This window comes from Mus musculus, chromosome 7, assembly GCF_000001635.26.
Source record: "Mus musculus strain C57BL/6J chromosome 7, GRCm38.p6 C57BL/6J".
Classification (NCBI taxonomy): Eukaryota; Metazoa; Chordata; class Mammalia; order Rodentia; family Muridae; genus Mus; species Mus musculus.
Genome location: NC_000073.6, coordinates 138,988,659 through 139,008,574, shown reverse-complemented (window position 1 = coordinate 139,008,574; position 19,916 = coordinate 138,988,659). Strand labels below are relative to the sequence as shown.

Genomic DNA, 19,916 nt, shown 5'->3' with positions numbered 1-19,916 from the left:
TTCTGGAAGGGGGTTCCAGGTTAGAAATAGGATGGGCACTGATGGGCACTCTGTTTACTATGGTAAAGGCACGGCTCCTTCACAATGGCCAGGTTCTTCTTTCTGCCTTCTCCGGAAAGTCCGTGAAGAGCTGGACTGTAGCATGTCTCTGGACACCAGAAACCCAGGGAAGTGGAGGAGGGATGACTCCCTGGGTACCACAACTAGAAAGATGGCTACTGATGTGCCTGATGCCTAGGGTACCTGGATCCTGTGGCCATTTGAATGCGATGTCCCTCATAAGTCTCGGGCATTTGAATATTTGATCCCCTGTGTGGCTTCTTGGGAAGGATTACGAGGTGTGGCCTTGTGGGAGGACGTATATCACTGGGGCGCAGCTTTGAGGTTCCAAAGCCTCCACCCCCATCATCCTCAGTGCCCTCTTCCTGTTTCCTGCTTGTGGCTTGAAATGTGAGCACCCAGCTGCTGCCCCAGGCCTACCACCTGCTACCTGCACAGCTGCCTCCACAGCCCCTTGGGAGAAAGACAGGAATTCCGACTTGAAGATGGCGAGTTCTAAGTGGAGATCCAGGAGGGGCATTGCTGGCTATGATCGAGGGGCAGGTGGAATCTTACCTACCTGTGGGTACCTGGCTCTGCATTTCTGCACCTCTGGGGTCCTCAGCACTAATACAGAGTGTGTCAGGTTAAGTGAGTGAGAAAATGAGCTGGTGAGGGACCAGAGCTGTGCCCTGCTGCCCGCCCACCCTCCCACCTGCTCACCGGTCACGTACCAGCCTGCGGATCTCACGCTCACACTCCTTCTTGATCCGGGTGATTTCTTCCTGATGCAGATGGTAGACACTCCTGATCTCCGCAGCCTTGATCTTGTCTGCCTGGATGACCATAGTCAGTGCCTCCTCGACCTGTTTCTTGGCCCCTTTGAGCTCTGAGATCTCTTGTTGCATCTTGACCTTCTCCACCTCAAACCCCTTCTTGGCCTCCTCCTTCGCTTCACACAGGAGCACCGTCTTCACCTTGTCGGGCGCGCCATCCCGCAGGGTGTTGAGCAAGGCCTGCAGCCGCTGGTTCTCGTTGTCCTTAATCTTGATGACCCTCAGGAGCTCGGCCTCGTGCTGTCGCAACAGTGCCTCGCGCACGGCCTGCAGCTCCTTCATCTTCTCCTCGTGCAGCTTGGTCTTGAGCTCCGTGACCAGGACCGCGTGCTTGCGCTGTTCGTGCTCCCGCACCTGCTTCAGCTCCTGGCTCTTCTCCCGCTCAACTTTGCTAACCTGAAAGACAGGTGAGAGTGAGGTTGCTGGAGCTGGGAACCACCTACACCGGCTGGAACATGCCTGCACATTTAAAGGATTGCTTTCCTGCAAACTTAGGAGTTATTTTAACGGTCAGTTAAAACAAGCCACCCTGCTTGGTGGAAGGCATGGGTGTGCATGGTGGTCTGCAGCATACACGGCCTGGCACTGTAGCAGAAGAGGGGGCCACGGACATCCTCTGCCCATTATATCTGCTCCTGGTCCCTCTAGGTGGAAGCTCAGTAGCACAACAAGAGAGGCTTCTCAGTGGGTGGTGGAGGGACACAGGCAGCTCTGTGCCTGTGAAAGGCTTTGTGTTTCCTCACACAATGAACCCGCTGCACTTACCTTCTACCGCATCCTTTGCAAGTGGGAAAGCCTCTTAGCAGCCAGGCTGGCTGTCTAGATGACACCTACTATCTAGGTTTTGGAAACACTGTGACCACATGCTTTGTGTTCACCTCGAATGTTTGGGGCTCTATCTAAGTCGTCACCCCACTACTAAAATTTCTTCGTGCCCTGGCTGTACTGTGGTAGAGAACCCAAGAACTGGCCTGTGGTCTACAGAACAGTTATGCTCACAAAGCTCCACAGTGGTCTGTCCTGGTATCACCTGAGTGTACATGCCTCCATGAGCCCCACGGTCCTGCTTAGCTGCTTCCACATCAGGGACTGCCCCAGCTCTATAGCCTGCACCTCTCGGACCACTCACTCTGGAGAGCGCTCACCCCTTTCCTTCCCCTTGCTTTCCAAGGCTCCAGGCACCCACATACACTGATCCCCAAACACTTTTTCTTTCTGATCCTGACACTCAGATCTTCAAGGGCCAGGTTACTTGGTGACACTGACAGACATACCCCACCATCTGCACCCCAGAGGGACCTGCTTTGGGCCTGATGGCTTTCCTGGCTCTCTAAGCCCTTCTTGAGGCTCAGTAAACAGTGCCCCAGCAGGATACAGGAATGGTGTCACAGCCTCATGTATCCCACTGCCTGGTGAAGGAGCGGCCTGCTTCTGTTGAAGAACATCCGCCTCTCCCAGGCTGCTACTGTTCGGATCAACTTCCTGCTCACAGAAGATATGCATATCCCTCATACCTGCTTCTGGAAGACAGTGCCTCTGTGAGTCTCAGAGACACCCTGGGGAGCTACCTGCTTGCTGCCAGGATCCTGAAACAGTCACCCTCTGCTGAACTTTCCAGGTCCCGATTGCCTTCAAGTCTCTCCTTCCGAGAGTGGGACCATCAGCTGTGATATGACTGATACCACTTTTCTATAGCAGCCAACTGTAGTGACTTCAGCACTTCCTGTGCTGCATATCTGGTTAATCGCTGCATGCCCCTCATCTTCCATTTCTTCTCCTTATATTCTTGGGGTGAATCTTGCTGGAGCCATCTTCGCTTTCCTTACCACCACCACCACCAAATCAGCAGCAAAGCTAACCACTCTGCCTCTAAGTATGTCTGGCGAGCATTCACCTACTGAGATGTCTCTCCAGTCTAAGTCTATGTCCTAAAGGCTCCTCTATACATAACTAGTGCCATGATCTTGGAACAAAACCTTTAACTCAGGGCTTGGGCTTGGGGGGACATTTAAAATCCAGTCCTGATTTATTTGCCTCTGTGGCTGCATTCCCTCCTTCTCCTCCCCCAACAGAGGCAACTTTCAGGGCCTGTTTGCTGATGCTTCCCCATAGGACAGGCATGTGACACTGACTGGCACAGCTGGCCCCAGGTATGGCAGGCCTATTGTCTTCTTAAAGTCCAGCAGGCCCCTGACTATCCTTCGTGCACACGGAACAGCACCACCCAGCACTTTGGAACTCTGCTTTGCTGAACAAAGCATTACTGAAAAGTAGAGCAAACAGGCAGCTGCCCACACAACTTAACTTCTCCTCTTCTTCCAGTTTGTTTGTTTGTTTGTTTTTTGTTTTTTTTTTTTTGAGACAGGATTTCTCTGTGTAGCTCTGGCTGTCCTGGAACTCACTTTGTAGACCAGGCTGGCCTCAAACTCAGAAATCCCCCTGCCTCTGCCTCCCAAGTGCTGGGATTGAAGGCGTGCGCCACCACATCCGGTTTCTAGTTTTAATGGCATCCCAGATATGGAAAAAGAAAAAAAAACAGGGTTTGTTTGGCTTCAGTTTTGGGGGACAGGGTCTCACATTGTAGCTGAGGTTGGCCCAGAGCTCACATTGTGTTTCAAGCTAGCCTTGAACTCACAGAAATCTTTCTGCTTCCACTCCCAAACATGGTGAGATTACAGGCATGAGCAACCACATAGTGTTTCTGAATTAATTGAAGAAAGTACCTCCCTTCCTCTGTGAATCATGTGTGAAATATAGAACACTCAATATGTTTGAAGGAAGGACTGAAGAATGGCGGGGGGGCGGAGGGTGCAGGGTGGTGGTGATTAGAAATAGCTACTGTCCCCTGTGGGTTAGACTCTGAGGGGTACATTGAATCCCAAGTGGGACTCGGTATGCCAGAACCAACACCAGTATCTATGGACACAGAGCCTGGCTCTGTTCTCTCAGCAGATAAATACTCAGACCTTATGAAAACTTTCCAAATGAGAATGAGCAAAAGGAAAATGAACACATCCTGTGTCCCAGAGCAGACTATGGAGAGTGGATAACAGTGGAAGCCCAACAGCCCAACGTTGGGTAAGGTTGTATCCCACCTCTACGTTGTTGGAGACAAGATACCCCCGCCTCCAGCTACTCCTGCCCAGGGCCTGAGACTTGGTTATGGACTAAAGGCTCAACCTGTCCCCCAAGTGTGGAAGGATTAGCTAAAATCCAGCCAACCACCAGAAGACCTCTGCTCTCTGCCCCTTCCAAAGCACCCCCAGTGCCCCCAGGCTGGGCTACTAGCTTCCAACAAAGCATGTGGCAGAATTGAATATATCCAGGGACAGTCACATAAGCTGGGCAGGAGTTAGGTCCTGGAGGATCCTGGGAGGCTCCTCTGTGCCCTGGAGCAATGCTGCTAGGCAGACTCCAGGCTCAACACAAAAGGTAGCTAGCTCTCTTGGAATTCTGGGAAGCTGGCTAAAGACGGACACGCTGGGGAGGAAGGATGGTCTTAGCTCATAGTGTCAGGGCTCATAGTCCAAGGTCACTCAGCTCCATTGCTTCTGGTTCTGTGTGTGGGAGGAAGAGCAGCATAACTGGGAAGAGACAGGAGGGAGAACAAAGTGAATGACCTCATGGTGGCCTGGAGCTGATGCTGGCCACCTTCTGCCTCCCACTTTTGCTCCTCCTGGGCAGTGATATCCACATTTAGAATGGTTCTTTATTTCTTAGCTGGTGATCCTCACACCACCTGGCTCTGGACACCCTCCTAGACATGCCCAGAGGTGTGCTTTAGTGATGCAGGTGTCTCTCAGTCTAGCCAAGTTCATAATGAAGCTTAATTGTCATAGCCACTTGACTCTCGCAGAGGCCTGTGAGCGGCTGAGATGGCACGGGGGTGTTAGCTGCTGTGAGAAATGCTAAAGCCTTCTCAGACACAGGGCAGCCACGGAAGCCTGCCAGGACCAGAGGGGCAGGAGTTGCTTCTGGATTCTCATGTATGGGTTTCGCTTTCCTGCTGGTGCTTCGGGCCTTCCAGCAAGATCTGAACAGTGCAATGGGGGGGTGGGGGGTGGAGGGTCTTCACTCGAGGTTGGGGGTCCTTCCTTTAACTGCTGTTGGTTGTGGTGGAAAAGCGAAATAAATAATTCATTCCTTCTTCTAATTACTCAGCTGTGAGATAATACACTGGCTCCCTGCCAACCTTGGGGTACCAACTAACTGTTTCCTGAGAAGCGTGCGGATTCAAGCATACTTGATGGGCTTCGGTTCTTTGCAAACCGCATCCTCATTGAGACTTGGAGTGCTGTTCACATGTAAGGCCAGTGAACACCTCTTCGGGAGCCCCTTGAATGCTCTCGTTAAGATCCTCACAGTTTCTCAGGGCTTGGGGTGTGGCGTAGCCCAGGCTTGTTTCACTTATCTCTAGATGCTTGGATTGCTTTTCATGTTCAGAGAACATTTCAAGGTCACAGCCGTGGCCTAGGATTCCTCATTCCTTCTGGATAGGTCACTGTTATAAAGGTATGCTCCAGGGACAAGTCATAGTATATGTATGTATGTAAACATATACATGATATATATACAGATGATAGATATAGATGCAGATGATAGATATAGATGATGTACAATGTACATGCACATACGTCTTGCAAGTTCACATCAACATTAAATTCAAAGTCCGGACCACAAAGCTTCTGCCTAGTGCCCTGCGCACAGCGGAATCTCTCTCTGTCCTTCACACTGAGCATTTTTGTTCTCATGCAATCAGGAGGTGATGCAATCACCCCATTCCTGCGCTCATGTCATACAAGCAATGGTTTCAGGACTCAGTGGTTTTGATGTTGACACGATGAGTGTGATAACCATGACTGGATGGTGGCCTTGCACTTGCCACATGCCCCCCACCCCCACCGTGTGGTTGCATCCTAACAGCCTGGACAGTTCCACAGCCATTCTAACCTGCTGTCCCTTCAGACTTTCATTTGTTGTCTCCCCCCGCACCCAACCGTCTGGTGAGGAATCTCAAAGGATTTTCTAAATCTCAGAATACTTCATATTTCCCAATGGATCTATGCAGATTGAGCCTGGCAGGTTGCCCTAAGCACAGGTCACATGTGGCTTCTATGTCTTCACCTTCTGTAGGGTCTAACTCACAGAGGGGCTCTGGGTTCCATGCTCATAGCCTGATTGGTGTCCCTGTCTGATTCCTTAGGGAAATGTCACTGTCCTTATGGGCAGCCGTAGGAACAATGCCACCTGAATTCCTGCATGATGTCCACTCTGCAGCTGGATGCAGGCTTTTCCAGACGCTAACCCTTAGCCTTACGCTTGCTGCTCTTCCTTCTCTCGGTTCACAGCTGCTCTCAGCTAACCCATGATCACACTTTTGTCTCCTTTCCTTTATACACAGAGTACATTGGCACCTGAGATTTCTCTCATGTTGCTAGTGTACTCTCTGGGGTTGCTGCTCTGGGTCTTGGTTTCACGAACGCTGCTCTTTCAGTAAACAGTTTCCTTTTAAAAACATTTTTTTGTGTCTCAAAAGATAAATGAGCTCACTACCCTTGCAGAGGACCCAGCCTGGAGTCCTAGCACCCATATTGAGGCTCATAAATGCCTGCAACTCCAGTTCCAGGGGGATCCAATACCCTCTCTGGTCTCCACTGGTCCCACTGGCTCATATAAACTCATACAAATTTACATACAAAATGTACATACAAAATTTAAATAGATTAAATTTAAAATTAAATCATTTACTTACTTACTTACTTATTTTTGGGTAGGGGATCCATGCTATGCTTTTTATTTGTTGTTGTTGTTTTGAGACAGGGTTTCTCTGTATAGACTGGCTGTACTGGAACTCACTTTGTAGACCAGGCTGACCTCGAACTCAGAAATCTGCCTGCCTCTGCCTCCCGAGTGCCGGGATTAAAGGCATGTGCCACCACGCCCGGCTCATACTATGCTCTTACCTCTGAGCCATCTCAGCAGTCCCTAGCTTCCTCTTAAAGCATCCTAAGTGGCATGTTTCTGTACTCTGAATTTGTGTCTCCATCATCTGCAAGGACCCCCCACTGTCCTTATGTTAGGATAACTGCTCATCTTCAATGTTCACCCATTTTCTTTTTATTTTTTCATGGTCTCTCTTTCCATTTCTCACAAAATATTATTTGTTGGGCTCATATGTTCATACTCCTTCTATATCTATACTTCTAAAGTATCGTTTCTAGTTTGTGAGTCTTGGCACATCAATTACACATTTTTCTAACCTGGATTTATGTTCTGTCTTGCCCAGCTTTCTTGATGTCTTTTAGGTCCATTGTAAATAACCTTCATGGGTCCCTTCTGCAGGAGAGTGAGTTTCTGTGATGTGCTTTCACTAATTATAGGGACATTTCTTTGTTTCTTGTTCCCTTCCTCTCTCTATTGTATCTGGATATGATCTGAGATTCTCCAATGGTCATTTGACATTTGAATCCATCCCCACTCCCACCCTAACCCAGCATTTCCCGCTAGAGATCTGTGTCCCACACCATACAGAGTGCTCTGGAATTTTCTTCCTTACATCTCCACAATGAGGCAGCAGCTACAAGCCACGAAACGACCCCCTCAATATACCCCAGAGGGTGAGGCAAGAGCTAACTGGACATTTTCCAAATGACCAATGCCACAGGGCTGAGCTTCTTACCTGTGATTTCTGGAGCTAGTGGTCCTCATGGATCCCTGGAGTAAGCTGGAAAACTGGAGGGGTATTCCTGGTGCCCTTTTGTTTTTTATATTTTACATATGCATGTATGTATGTACATATAGTCCAGGCTGGCCCCCTGCCTCAGCTTCCTGAGTGCCAGTATTACAGGCAGTAACTGCCATATCTTCTTTTAAAAAATCCCATCTGAAAGATGCTTGACTCCCACAGCAGAGCCCCTTTCCTGGTAGAGTCCTGCCAGTCTCCCCTGGTGCTTTACATGTATAACCGGCTATCTCCATGTTACATGTGTGACCACCTCTCCCCATGCATCTGCTGTTGCTGATTTTCTCCCTAGATCATCACTGTGGTCCTGTAGGTCCAGGCTCAGGTCAGCTCAGCATCCCAGCATCCCTGGCTAGGAAACTGGCTTGTCATCACAACCATGTGCCTTATCTCTTCTTTCCTGGGGCATAAACTACAGAGGATGCAGAGGCTCCTCGGAGTCTGCAAGCCCCTTAGTGGCTGGGTGACAGCTGGGGGAGTGTCAGGAAGCCCAGGGACACATGCTTTGCCATGAAGGTCACAGACCCACCTTATCTGGTAATAGACGTTCCTGAATTGCACTTCTCAAGAATAAATGCCAGTGATGGTTCGCTCTGTGCCTCCCTTCTCTTCCCCAGTCATTGTAACCAGTTATAAAAAAAACTCACACGAAAAATGCTTTCATTTTAGAAACCAAAACAATTTCCTAAGGTTCCATCTCAGGTTTGCTAGCCTGTTCTCTTACTGTTGACCACCTAGACTATCTCTGATGTTTCCATGGTTTTTTAAAATTATTTTTATTTATGTATATGTGCATGCATGTATGTACCTGTCTGTGAGCACTTGTAGATTTCGGAAGAAGGCACTGGATTCCTGGAGCCAGAGTTGTGAGCCACCTGACATGGGTGCTGGGAGCCGAACTCTGATCCTCTGCAAGAGCAGTAAGTGCTCTTGACGACCGAGCCCCATCCACCGAGTTTCCTTCTGTTTACAGATACTGAAGGCTATAGAAGTACAAGCCCGGGTGTAACACAACTGCCACAGAACACTCAAACAGAGGATTTGGTCTAAAGGGACCTCTGTGTATAGTAGCTTTGACCTGGCAGGATGTTCCACCACATTGCAATATAACTGCAATATAACAATATCCCTGTAGCCACAATCAATAACAGAAGCCAAACCCTTGCTGAAAGTGTGAAATTATGCACCAAACATGGCCACCATACTATACCTCTCTTGTCATTTCCTGGTTACAAAATCGACTCCTAGATGCAACTCTGGTCAGTTCCTGGTCTTTCTAATACAATCCAATTGTCTTAGTCAGGGTTTCTATTCCTGCACAAACATCATGACCAAGAAGCAGTTGGGGAGGAAAGGGTTTATTCAGCTTACACTTTCCACATTGCTATTTATCACCAAAGGAAGTCAGGACTGGAACTCAAGCAGATCAGGAAGCAGGAGCTGATGCAGAGGCCATGGAGGGATGTTTCTTACTGGCTTGCTTCCCCTGGCTTGCTCAGCTTGCTCTCTTATAGAACCAAGACTACCAGCCCAGAGATGGCACCACCCACAAGGGGATGACATCCCCCCCCCCCCCGCCTTGATCACTAACTGAGAAAATGCCTTGCAGCTGGATCTCGTGGAGGCATTTCCCCAACTGAAGCTCCTTTCTCTGTGATAACGCCAACCTGTGTCAAGTTGACACAAAACTAGCCAGTACACCAATTATCTATCTTGTCTGATAATTTCATAATGTGTGCTCCTATCTATTTGTAACAATTCTCCCTACTGTCTAGTTTACTCATTTCCTACCAATTCTTGCACACTTATCCTTCCAGGTTAGAATTCAGGGACATTGGACCAGTGGGTCAATTTGTCTCCCTGAGACTTACACCCTTAGGAAACCCCTCCCCCTTACCTAAAGGTAGAAAATAGCCAAGCACTTCTCAGAACACAAGTATGGCGAGTGACCTTTGGCTTCATTAGCTGTCAGCACACAGCCTCTGCCTCATACTGTGGACTGATACACCTTATGCTTCCTTATACTTGGAAGTGGAGGCTGAAGCTCACTCACCTTAAAAAGGTCTCCTTAAGGGGCTGGGGAGATGGCTCAGTGGTTAAGAGCACTGGCTATTTTTCCAGAGGATCCAGGTTCCCAGCATCCATATGGTGACTCACAACTGTCTATGACTTTAATTCCAGGGTATCTGACTTCCTATTGATCTCCATGGGCACGGCATGGACATGGTGTACATATATATATATATATATATATATATATATATATATATATGCAGACAAAACACTCATACACATAAAAAATAAGTCTAAAAAAAAGTCCCCCTAAGCAGTATGTAGTTCAAGCAACAAACTGCTATGCGGACTTGAGAGGCAGCATCCTAGAAGGCTTGACCAGATGCTACTCAGAACAGTGGATAACTGAACCAAAAGTGAAGTGCAGGCTGCAGAGGTCCTGTGTCAGACACGGTGCTGGGACTCACTTGGAATGGCCACTTCCTATCTGAGGGAGGGTGCCAGCCCAACCCCCTGCCCCCAGGAATCCACATCTCACTTGTTTATAGATGCAACAGCCATCAACATCCTTGTGACAAAAATATTTATGGCTCTCAAATAATAGTAAACAAGAAGGCCGCACCCTGCCCACAGCTTGAAGGTTTTGAGGTTTTAAATTAGACAGATGACAGGGTGCAGTCCTGCCCCTTAACTCAACATGGTGCTTAATTAGCCACCTTTGCTGGGAAAGGACACGTTCTCTGAATATTATGAAAATAGTCTGCTAGCCTTCAACTCTGAGTGTTCTAGAATCAAGGTCATCTTTACAGACCAACTCTCCAAGGACTAGACACCAAACAGAACACACACCTGAGCCCATCTGCCACGTCTGTCTATTCTAATTTCACCAGAGGTGGTTGGAAGATAATACAAAGAGCTGTCATGCAAAGCTTTGCCCTGGAAAGGTGGATTCTGCTGAGGCTTTTGTCTGGCCATTAGTAGAGGAGGAGTTCAGTTGTTTCTCTGGTCACCCTGGTGTGTGTGTGTGTGTGTGTGTGTGTGTGTGTGTGTGTGTCCCCTTAGGTGACCTCTGCTCATTAAAGCAGACCCAGAGCATCCCCAGTTAGGCCGCGGGATGATTCAGAGCAGTGCTCTGTGATTAGTTGATGGCTCTAATTTGGACAGATTGGCATGTGGTGTATGTAAGAACTGTCCGCTGGGTTGGAGCACCGCTGCTAATGTTACACATCTGCTGGGCAGGGCCAAGTCTTCTCTCTAGGGGCCTGCTCCCTCACTCGTGGCTCCCCCACCTCCTGACAAAATGTGTGCTTTTAAAGACTGGTTGAATGAATGCTAAGAGGGACAAGAAGTAGTCAGCTATTGGATGGATCACAGGGCTCCCAATGGAGGAGCTAGAGAAAGTACCCAAGGAGCTAAAGGGATCTGCAACCCTATAGGTGGAACAACATTATGAACTAACCAGTACCCCAGAGCTCTTGACTCTAGCTGCATATATATCAAAAGATGGCCTAGTCGGCCATCACTGGAAAGAGAGGCCCATTGGACACGCAAACTGTATATGCCCCAGTACAGGGGAACGCCAGGGCCAAAAAAATGGGAATGGGTGGGTAGGGAAGTGGGGGGGGGGGGGATATGGGGGACTTTTGGGATAGCATTTGAAATGTAATTGAGGAAAATATGTAATAAAAAATATTAAAAAAAAAGAAGAAGTTCAAACGTGAACAAATCAGCTAGGTTTCTATGTAATTAGGGATGGAATGGAAGTGCTAGACTGTACCATTTATCCAGAGAGCAAACGCCTGTGAACACAGCTAAGAATGACACTTGGGACCGCTGCGCTGAAAACTACAGCCTGTTAGAGACTCAAAAGGGGGGAAAAACTAGAATCAGTTCTGTTCATAAACCCAGACACCCAATATTTTAAACAAGGCAGCTTTCCCCAAACTGACTGGTAAATTCAATGCAACCCAACCCACGGGATTTCTACGAAAATAGAAATTAAACAAGTAGATTCTAAAATCTGTATGGAAATACAAAGACCCACGATGACTTAAAGTAGCTTTTAAAAGAAAGAACAAAATAAAAACATACCCACTATAGAATCGAGTCCAGTCTGGAGGAGTGAGGAACAGAACTGGCCTCAGGCGGACACAGGGAAAACAGACCTCTGGCTACAATGACAGGGCTGGTCAAGCTAGTGGCTAAATGGAGCTTCCCTGGAGAGTCGAAGCTAATCTAAATGAATCTTCCCTGGAGTGATGCCAGAGGCAAGAGGATAAGCAGAAAAAACAGAGGACCAGACCCAATCCTAGGTCACAACTATGTTGTCAAAGCAAAGTTGGCCTGCAGAGTCACATGATGTGGAGCATCACTCGGGAAGGCAAAAGATGCAGCCCACAGTGCTGCTCCTGCACATATTCACGCAAGTGCCTTTTGCCGGTTTTAAACATGTGCTACGGTGCAGGGTTCAGGGCATAAGGCCATTTCTTTATAATCAGGATCTTGCTAGGTGTTGCAGGCTAGTCTGGGGCTTGCTATCTCCTAGCTTCCCCATCCCAAGTGCTGAGATCATGTATGGGTGCCCTCTGTGCTCTGTGTTACAGCCTTTGAAAACTAAATATGTGATGGAAGAAAAGGAAGGGGAATTATATAATTATATTATAATATGCTCAAGATAAAATAAATAATTTTTTAAAAAGGAAGTAAATATGAAACTGTGCACACCTTTAACCCCAGCAGGCAGATCTCTGTGAGTTCAAGGCCAGCCTGGTATACAAAATGAGTTCTAGCATAGCCAGGGTGATTATACAGAGTAACCCTGTCTCAAAACACCCCCACCAAAAAAGTGGTACTATGTCTATTCCACATTCATATGGAAGACATGAACTACCTGCATGAGGCACAAAACTCAACTCTAGGAGAGCTTTGGAAATGTCAAAGGCAAAATATAGAGGCCAGAGAGATAGCTCAGTCGGTTTAGCACCTGATACAAAAACCAGGCGTGCAGAGGCTAGATACCCAGCAGCCACATAAATGTAGGGCAGCCATGGCAATCCACTCACAATTTTAGTGCTTGAGATTACAGAGGGTCCCTGAAGCAAGGAGCAAGCTTGATAGCTAGACTAACCTCATCAGAGAACTCTGGGTTCAAGAGAGCATCAATAGCTAAGGTAGAGAGTGACTGAGAAAGATATGTGGTGTCAACCTTGGTCCTACACATACATGTGAACAGGCATACATACATACCCACACCCACATACGTGCACACATGCATGTACAGCACATATACACTCAATCAAAACTGCACTTTTAGGAGAAGGCATGGCAAAGTGTCTCCATGACCTTGGCACAGGCAAGGGTTCTTCTCAACAAACAGGTTCAAGAGGAATCTGTACAGCCATCCTGTCTGTGCTTCCTAGGCAACCATACAGCAAGCCGTTCCTCATCAGCAACCATTCCTTCCCAGTGAGGCCCCGAGCCCTAAAGCAGCGCACTGTGTACGCATACCCTGCTCTTTTTAGCCGTTTCCCAGGCCTGGATAATGAGGTGGCTGTGTACTGCTCCACTCTCATTAGCAGAGCTGAGAATAGAGTCCTACATAGTTATGCTCATCTCTGACTCTTCTCCTATAGACACCCCCAGGAAGCACTGTAATGAAACCACAGCAGCATCTTTCATGTCCTGGTACTGCTGTGGAGTCACTTGCAGAGCAGGGGACCCGCTCCACTGTCTTCAGCAGTTTCAAAGGGTGTCAACCCCAACCAGCCACCTGGGAACTTGAGCATAGTGACATATTAAAACAACGTGTCATATAAACACTTGCTTTCATTTGTGTTCCTTGGAGAAATCTCTCTGGAGCTTCTGGTCATTGTCCACTGTCTTCTGGGCGGGATTAGGAGTCATTGTAAGCTTGGTTTGCTGGAATCAGGTCAAGACCATTAGTGGGCAATGGATTTAGGTAACAAATGCTTTGAGACTAGGTGTGTGCGGCGTTGCGATCACAAGGTAGGCACATTTCTTACATTAAGTCACGCTAATGACAACAAACAAAAGGTGTGAAGGTCACAGCCTCAAAACCTAGCCATGCGGCTGGAGCAATGACTCGGCGGTTAAGAGCACAGGTTGCTCTTCCAGAGGACTGAAGTTCAATTCCCAGCACCCACATGGCAGCTCGTATCCATCTCTTCCTCTAGCCCCAGGACTTCTAAGGGCACTCATTATGCACGTGATGCACAGACATACATGTGTACCAAGCACCCATTTTACATGAGACTTTTTTATTAAAAGAAAAAAAAACTAGCTACAATGTAGTATCTAATATATATATATATGTATATGTATATGTATATGTATATGTATATGTATATATATATATATATAGTCTGTTTCATTATGAGGACTGGGAAAAATGAGAAAAGCAATCAGGGCTGTAGAGAGAGACGGGTGATGGAGAATAGAGAGGATTGCACAGATGGCTAAGGGTATAGGCTTGTCTGATACATGTTCAGCACAAGGCTGGCCTCTGGCAGGGTCAGGAAGCCAGGTTGCTTGCTCCATTCGGAAAGAGCCGTGACTATGAGCAATAAGGAGAATCTTATTCTTTAAGCCCCAGCTACCTTCAAAGCTCCTTATGGGAATATTTTTCCCACTCCATGAGCGCAGAACCATTAATACCCAGAATGGTATGGGCATGGTCCCCCAGGGAAACACTAGTAAGTTCCCTCTATTTAAGTTCAAGACATTGGCATCAAGTGCAGTGAAAATACAGCCACCTGGGACTGTGCAGACAAAAATCACAGATCAGCCATGACTGCACAATCAGTAAAAGAAAGGCTCAAATTATGTGTTTCTCAGTCACATAACTTAATAGCAAAGACCAGAAGAAAGTTCCAGCACTAAGGCAGTGCCACAGGGCTTCCTTCCTGCTTGTCTTCCTTCACTGCCAACTGTCTGAAGGCTCCATACTTGGCACTGGGTCTCCTTATTCCTATATACTCTCAAATTGAAATTCCCCAATACCTGGTGACTCCCACATCCACTCAAGCCCAGTGCTCCCCAAAGAACGCTCAGCTGCCCAGCCAACAGCCTCTACTTGGCTATCTCAGCAAGTCTCCCAGGTACCTGCCAAACCACAGCTCTGGACCCCCTGTACAAACTCCTCACCCAGACTTCTCTCACCAACTAGGCCAAAACCCACAGGCATGCTCACCAGCATACACAAACTCTAAGTTGATCCAAACTGGCTGCTGTCCTTCCAACTTCCCCTCTGCTTCCCCAGCCTCTACAGTATCCTGCTGGTGTTTTGAACTATCTGACAGTGTGCAATCTACCCTCTGTATCTTAGGTTATAGGAAATATTTTAAAAAATGAAAGTTGCATGTGTCCTGAATAGAAGCAGATTTTTTCCTAAGTCCACCAGCCATTCTCAGACAATGATGCCTAAAACACTGGGGCTTAGATGGAAGGCAAACATATTGTGGGTTACAGAGTTTTTATTGTGCATAGTTTCTGCTCGCATAGACACATAATGACTTCATTATGGGGGGAAAGACTTTTACTATGTGTGGTGATTTGAATATGCTTGGCCCAGGGAATGCCACTATTAGGAGGTGTGGCTTTGCTGGAGGAAGTGTCTCACTGTGGGGGTTGGCTTTGAGAGGCCTTTCTTCTAGATGCCTGGAAGCCAATCTTTTTCTGTTTGTCTTTGGAACAAGATGTAGAACTCTCAGCTCCTCCAGCATCATTTCTGCCTGGATGCTGCCATGCCCCCTGCCTTGATGATAATGGACTGAACCTCTCTGTACCTGTAAGCCAGACCCAATTAAATGCTGTCCTTTATAAAAGTTGTCTTGGTCATAGTGTCTGTTCACGGCAATGGAAGCCCTAACTAAGAAAATATGTCCCTACATCATCTCTCAGCATGTAAGTATCAAATGCCTCTATCTTTGGACTGTAGTGCACTAGAATATTTAATTTTAAAAACTACTAATTGAACCAGGCAGAGTTGGTACATGCCTTTAATCCCAACATTTGGGATGCAGGGGCAGGCAGATCTTTGTGAGTTTGAAGCCAGCCTGATCTACAAAGCAAACTTCAGGACAGCCAGGGCTGTTACATAGAGAAACTGTCTCCAAAAAAAACCCAAAAACAAAAATGAGTGGTGGTCTGGTGTGGTGGCTCACCCCTTTAATCCCAGCATTTGGAAAGCAGAGGCAGGTAGATCTTTGTGAATTCCAGGCTACTAGCCTAGTCTATATAATGAGACTATGCCTTTAAAACAAACAAACAAACAAACAATGTGGCACACCCCAATGAGCAATCTGTCTTAGCCAGTGTTCTATTGGTGTGAAGAGACACCATGACCAGGGCAACTCGTATCTAAAAGAAAAGCATTTAATTGGGGCTTGCTTACAGTTTCAGAGTTCATTGTCAACAGGGCAGGGAGCATGGCGGCATGCAGACAGATGTGATGCTGAAGAAGATGATCTACATGATCTGCATCTGCAGGCAGCAGGATGAGCAGAGCCACTGGGCCTATCTTGGGCTCTTGAAACCTCAAAGCTCACCTCTAGTGACACACTACCTCCAACAAGGACCCGCCTCTTAATCCTTTCAAGTCGTGCCACCCCCTGGTGACCAAGCATTTAAATCTATGAGCCTAAGAGGGACACCTTTACTCAAACCACCACATAGTCCAAATACGAAGAGGGCTGGGGCAAAGCGGTACTGCCTGCCTGAGTGAGTCTGAGGATGTGAGTGAGCGTGTCAATCCCTGCATCCTCAGCATCCAGCAACTTGAACCTTCCTACAGAGTCTGAATACCAGTGACATCCCAAGGAACTTTAGGCTTTCAGTGCAGCATTAGAACTGCTGAGGGAGGCACCCGGCTTAATACCCTTACGGGTTCTCGACTTCTCCAGTGTGCAGACAGCAGACAACCATCATTGAACTACCCAGCTTCACTGTGTGAGCTGGAGAAGAACAGTGTTTGATTGGTGCCCTCCACTGACAAGCCTTAATGCACTCAATATTCCTCAAGAATCAGCCGCTCATCAAGTCTGAGGTGCTAAGCTTCTAGCTGCTGCAGTTGCTGGCTTCCTTCCACACTTGGCCCTGGGCATTGCAGAGTAAGAAACTGCTGTTGCAGAGCAGCAGGACCATGCACTAGGCCAGGACCACAACTGAGATACTCAGAGGCTGCAGGTTTGATTGCTAGGTCCAAATTGAGATTGCATTATTCAGGGGAAGTGATTTCACATAACCTATAGCTGTGCCCTTTTGTCAGTGGGCTTGAATCTGGGTCTTCCCTTAGGGTGGTGAAGGCCAGGCTCTGCCAGGAAGTAGTACTTTGTGTCCTGCCTTTGTCCTAACACCTAGCACAGATCTAGCTGCCCTGACCACCAGTGAAGTATGGGGACCATCAGGCCCAGCAGGATTACAGGTGGCTCAAGGGGCTATATCTCAATTCCAGACACACTTGGAGGTCTATGGCAAGTTTATCTGTCTAGGAAGGGTTCCCTGGCTAACTATTAGTAGCTTCAAAAGCATCCAGAATCTCTTGAGAATGAAACATGGATACCAGTTCTATAACTAGTTTTGTCTTGTAGTTGGAATTATGATCTTATTTTGACACCTCCATTAAATGGACTCCAGAAAGACTAAGAATATTGTTAGTGGTTTTAATGCTCAGTTTCATAGCTTTACTTCCTAGTTGGCCATGACTGTGGTGTTAACATTGTTGACATGGCAGGATCTGGACTCACGTAAGAGACAAAACTTCATATGTATCTGTGAAGGAGTTTCTAGAAGGGGTTAGATAAGGCCAGAAGATCCATCCTAAAATTGGGTGGCACCATTTTGTGTTGGAGTCCTGACATGAATAAAAGGAAAAAGTGAGTTGCAAGCCAGCGCTCATCCCTCTGCCCTCTGTCCACGGATGCAGTGGGAGCAGCTGCCTCAAGCTCCTGCCGCCGCGCCTCCCCTCACCGTGAAGGACTGCGCCTTCAAACTGAGAGCCAAAATAAGTGCTTCTTTCCTCAAGTCGTTTTTATCGGGTATTTGTGACAGCAACAAGGAAAATAACGAATATGATGACTTAGGCAAATCGTCCTCAGCTGAGTGGTAAGTAGGAGGGGCTGTGAGAACTACACAGATTCCTGACAGCTTCCTACAGTCTTGTTTCTAGTTGCTGAGAGAAGCTACATTTTGGGGAGACTTGAAGGCTATGTCTGGTGTGTATCTTCATTTAGTGAGTGGGTTGTAAAGGAAAAGAGGCAAAGCCCAAGTGAGACCTGGAAAAGAAACCAGACAAGGTGCCAGGGATGCAAGTCCCTGTGCCACATCTTCCCACTAGTCAGTATTTAAGAACTCAGAGCACATCTCGCTTCTGGGACCTCCTTCTGCAGGTACCTGTTCCCTGCAGTGGGCTCTGTGTCCACACAGCCAGGGGTACCTTCCTATTGCTGTTAATCTTGTAAGTACCCAGAGCTGCTGAGGCTTGGAAACAGCCGAGATGCTTTTTATAAGCAGGCGAAGGTACCCTCAGGGTGTTGTGAGATGGCTGTGCTTTAACAAACTGCACATAAAACACATGTGGTACTGCTGCAATGGGCGTGGTGTGGAGTAACTGAGGATGTGAGAGAGATAGTCTGCTTGGTGATCTCCATGGCATAGTATTGTTTATATGGAAAAGATGCTTGTTGTTAGTGGAGAACAGAAGACACTGCTAATGCTGGGTCCCTAACAAGCCACTCATCCTATCTTCAAAATGCTTTGGAGGACAAGCAAAATTCCCTGGGGCTACAAGTGTGGTCACAGATATAGTCCTGCCACAGTAAGGGGCTCTCAGTACACATACAGAGGTTAGTTTATTTTTCAATGCACAGCCAGTGCTGGCCTCACAAAGCAGTTGCTGAGCCTGCGTTTATATGTGCTCACACTGACTTATTCTGTTCAGTTCAAGTCCACCAGGAAAACCTCAAGGCAAACTCAGTGTTGTCCCCAGGACTGTGCTATTTGACAAGGCCCCCCAAGGACCCATGGCATACACCCTCTGTGGGAGGGATGTCCCATTGGTTGGGAGTCCCTATGTGCACTCCCAATGGATTTTGAACTCCCAAGTCTCTCCACCTGCCATTCTCTTCCCCAGAGATACCCACCAGGGTAAAGAAGCAGGAACCTCTGCAGAGACTTGGTCACATCCTCCTTTATATAGAATCATTTGGCTCCAGGGGCAGGAGCTTTGAGCAAGAGACTTGGAGAAGGAGCTTAGGGCAAGAAACCTGGGATGGGAGTCTATGACGGGGGTGGGAGGGGACTGGGGCAGGGAACCTGGGGCAGGGGTCCTGCATCAGGAGCTCAGGGCAGGGGACCAGGGCTGGGGCAGAAGCTGGGGACCAGGGGTAGAGGCTTCAGTGCCCACCTTGCTCTTCTCCTGCTGCAGCTCGATCTGGATGTCTGTGAGCTTGGCTCGCAGCTCCTCGTTGGCAGCCTGCAATGCAGCGAGTGTCTCTGCTTTGTCCCCCTTGGCCCGGCTGCCTGCACCCTTCTTTGACATGGTGAGGCTGGATGGCCAGAAAGACACCCAGGGGCAGCTGCTCCGTCTGGGCCAGGGTATCCACGCCAAACTCTTGGCAGGTGTCCTCCGTTACATTTTCTCAGTCACCTGAAGGAAAAACACAGCCACGGTGAGCAGATTGTACCTGGCCAGATGCCACAGTGGCCCCTCAGCCATGAGACTTCAGCCTAGAGCTCAGGGTCTTGGTGTTGGGGCAGGGGCATAGCTGACTCCTCGTCTACTCTCATCCAAGATGCTGTCCTGACTGTATTTGCTGAGAACCAAGTCTGATCCCAGAGGCATCTACCGCTGTGCAGTATCCTCGGACAGGGACTCCGTGCATTGGACATGCTAATCCTTTGCTCCTTTACAAAGAATCTGCTCTGCAACTCTAAACCTAGAGTTTCAAATGTAGGTGTGAGACCCATGGCAGCAACAGTAACTGTAAACCATGAGCTAAGAAAAGTTGATGGAATAGAGGCTACAACCCAGGGTCAATCCAGGGATTCACAAACTTCATCCAGGAAACTCAGTGGGTAGAAGTAGGCAAGGAGTAAAGAGATGGGGAGGGGAGGAGGGAGGGAAGGGGGAGGGGGAGGGGAGGGGAGGGAGAGGGGAGGAGAGGGGAGGGAGAGGGGAGGAGAGGGGAGGGGAGGGGAGGGAGGGGAAGAGAAAGGAAGGGGAATAGAGTGAAGTATAAGGGAGGGGAGGGAGCACATGGGTCTCAAGG

The 19,916-nt window shown here is 48.1% G+C and overlaps 1 protein-coding gene across 1 annotated transcript in view; it reads right to left on the bottom strand.

Annotated features, from left to right (window-relative positions):
- The window catches only part of Jakmip3 (janus kinase and microtubule interacting protein 3), a gene marked incomplete in the record, with an annotated part of 143,247 nt that overhangs the window by 75,402 nt on the left and 47,929 nt on the right, over positions 1-19,916 (bottom strand). The window contains 2 exon segments of the mRNA NM_028708.2: positions 774-1,271; positions 19,052-19,294. Of these exon segments, the coding sequence (NP_082984.1) occupies positions 774-1,271; positions 19,052-19,186 (633 nt within the window).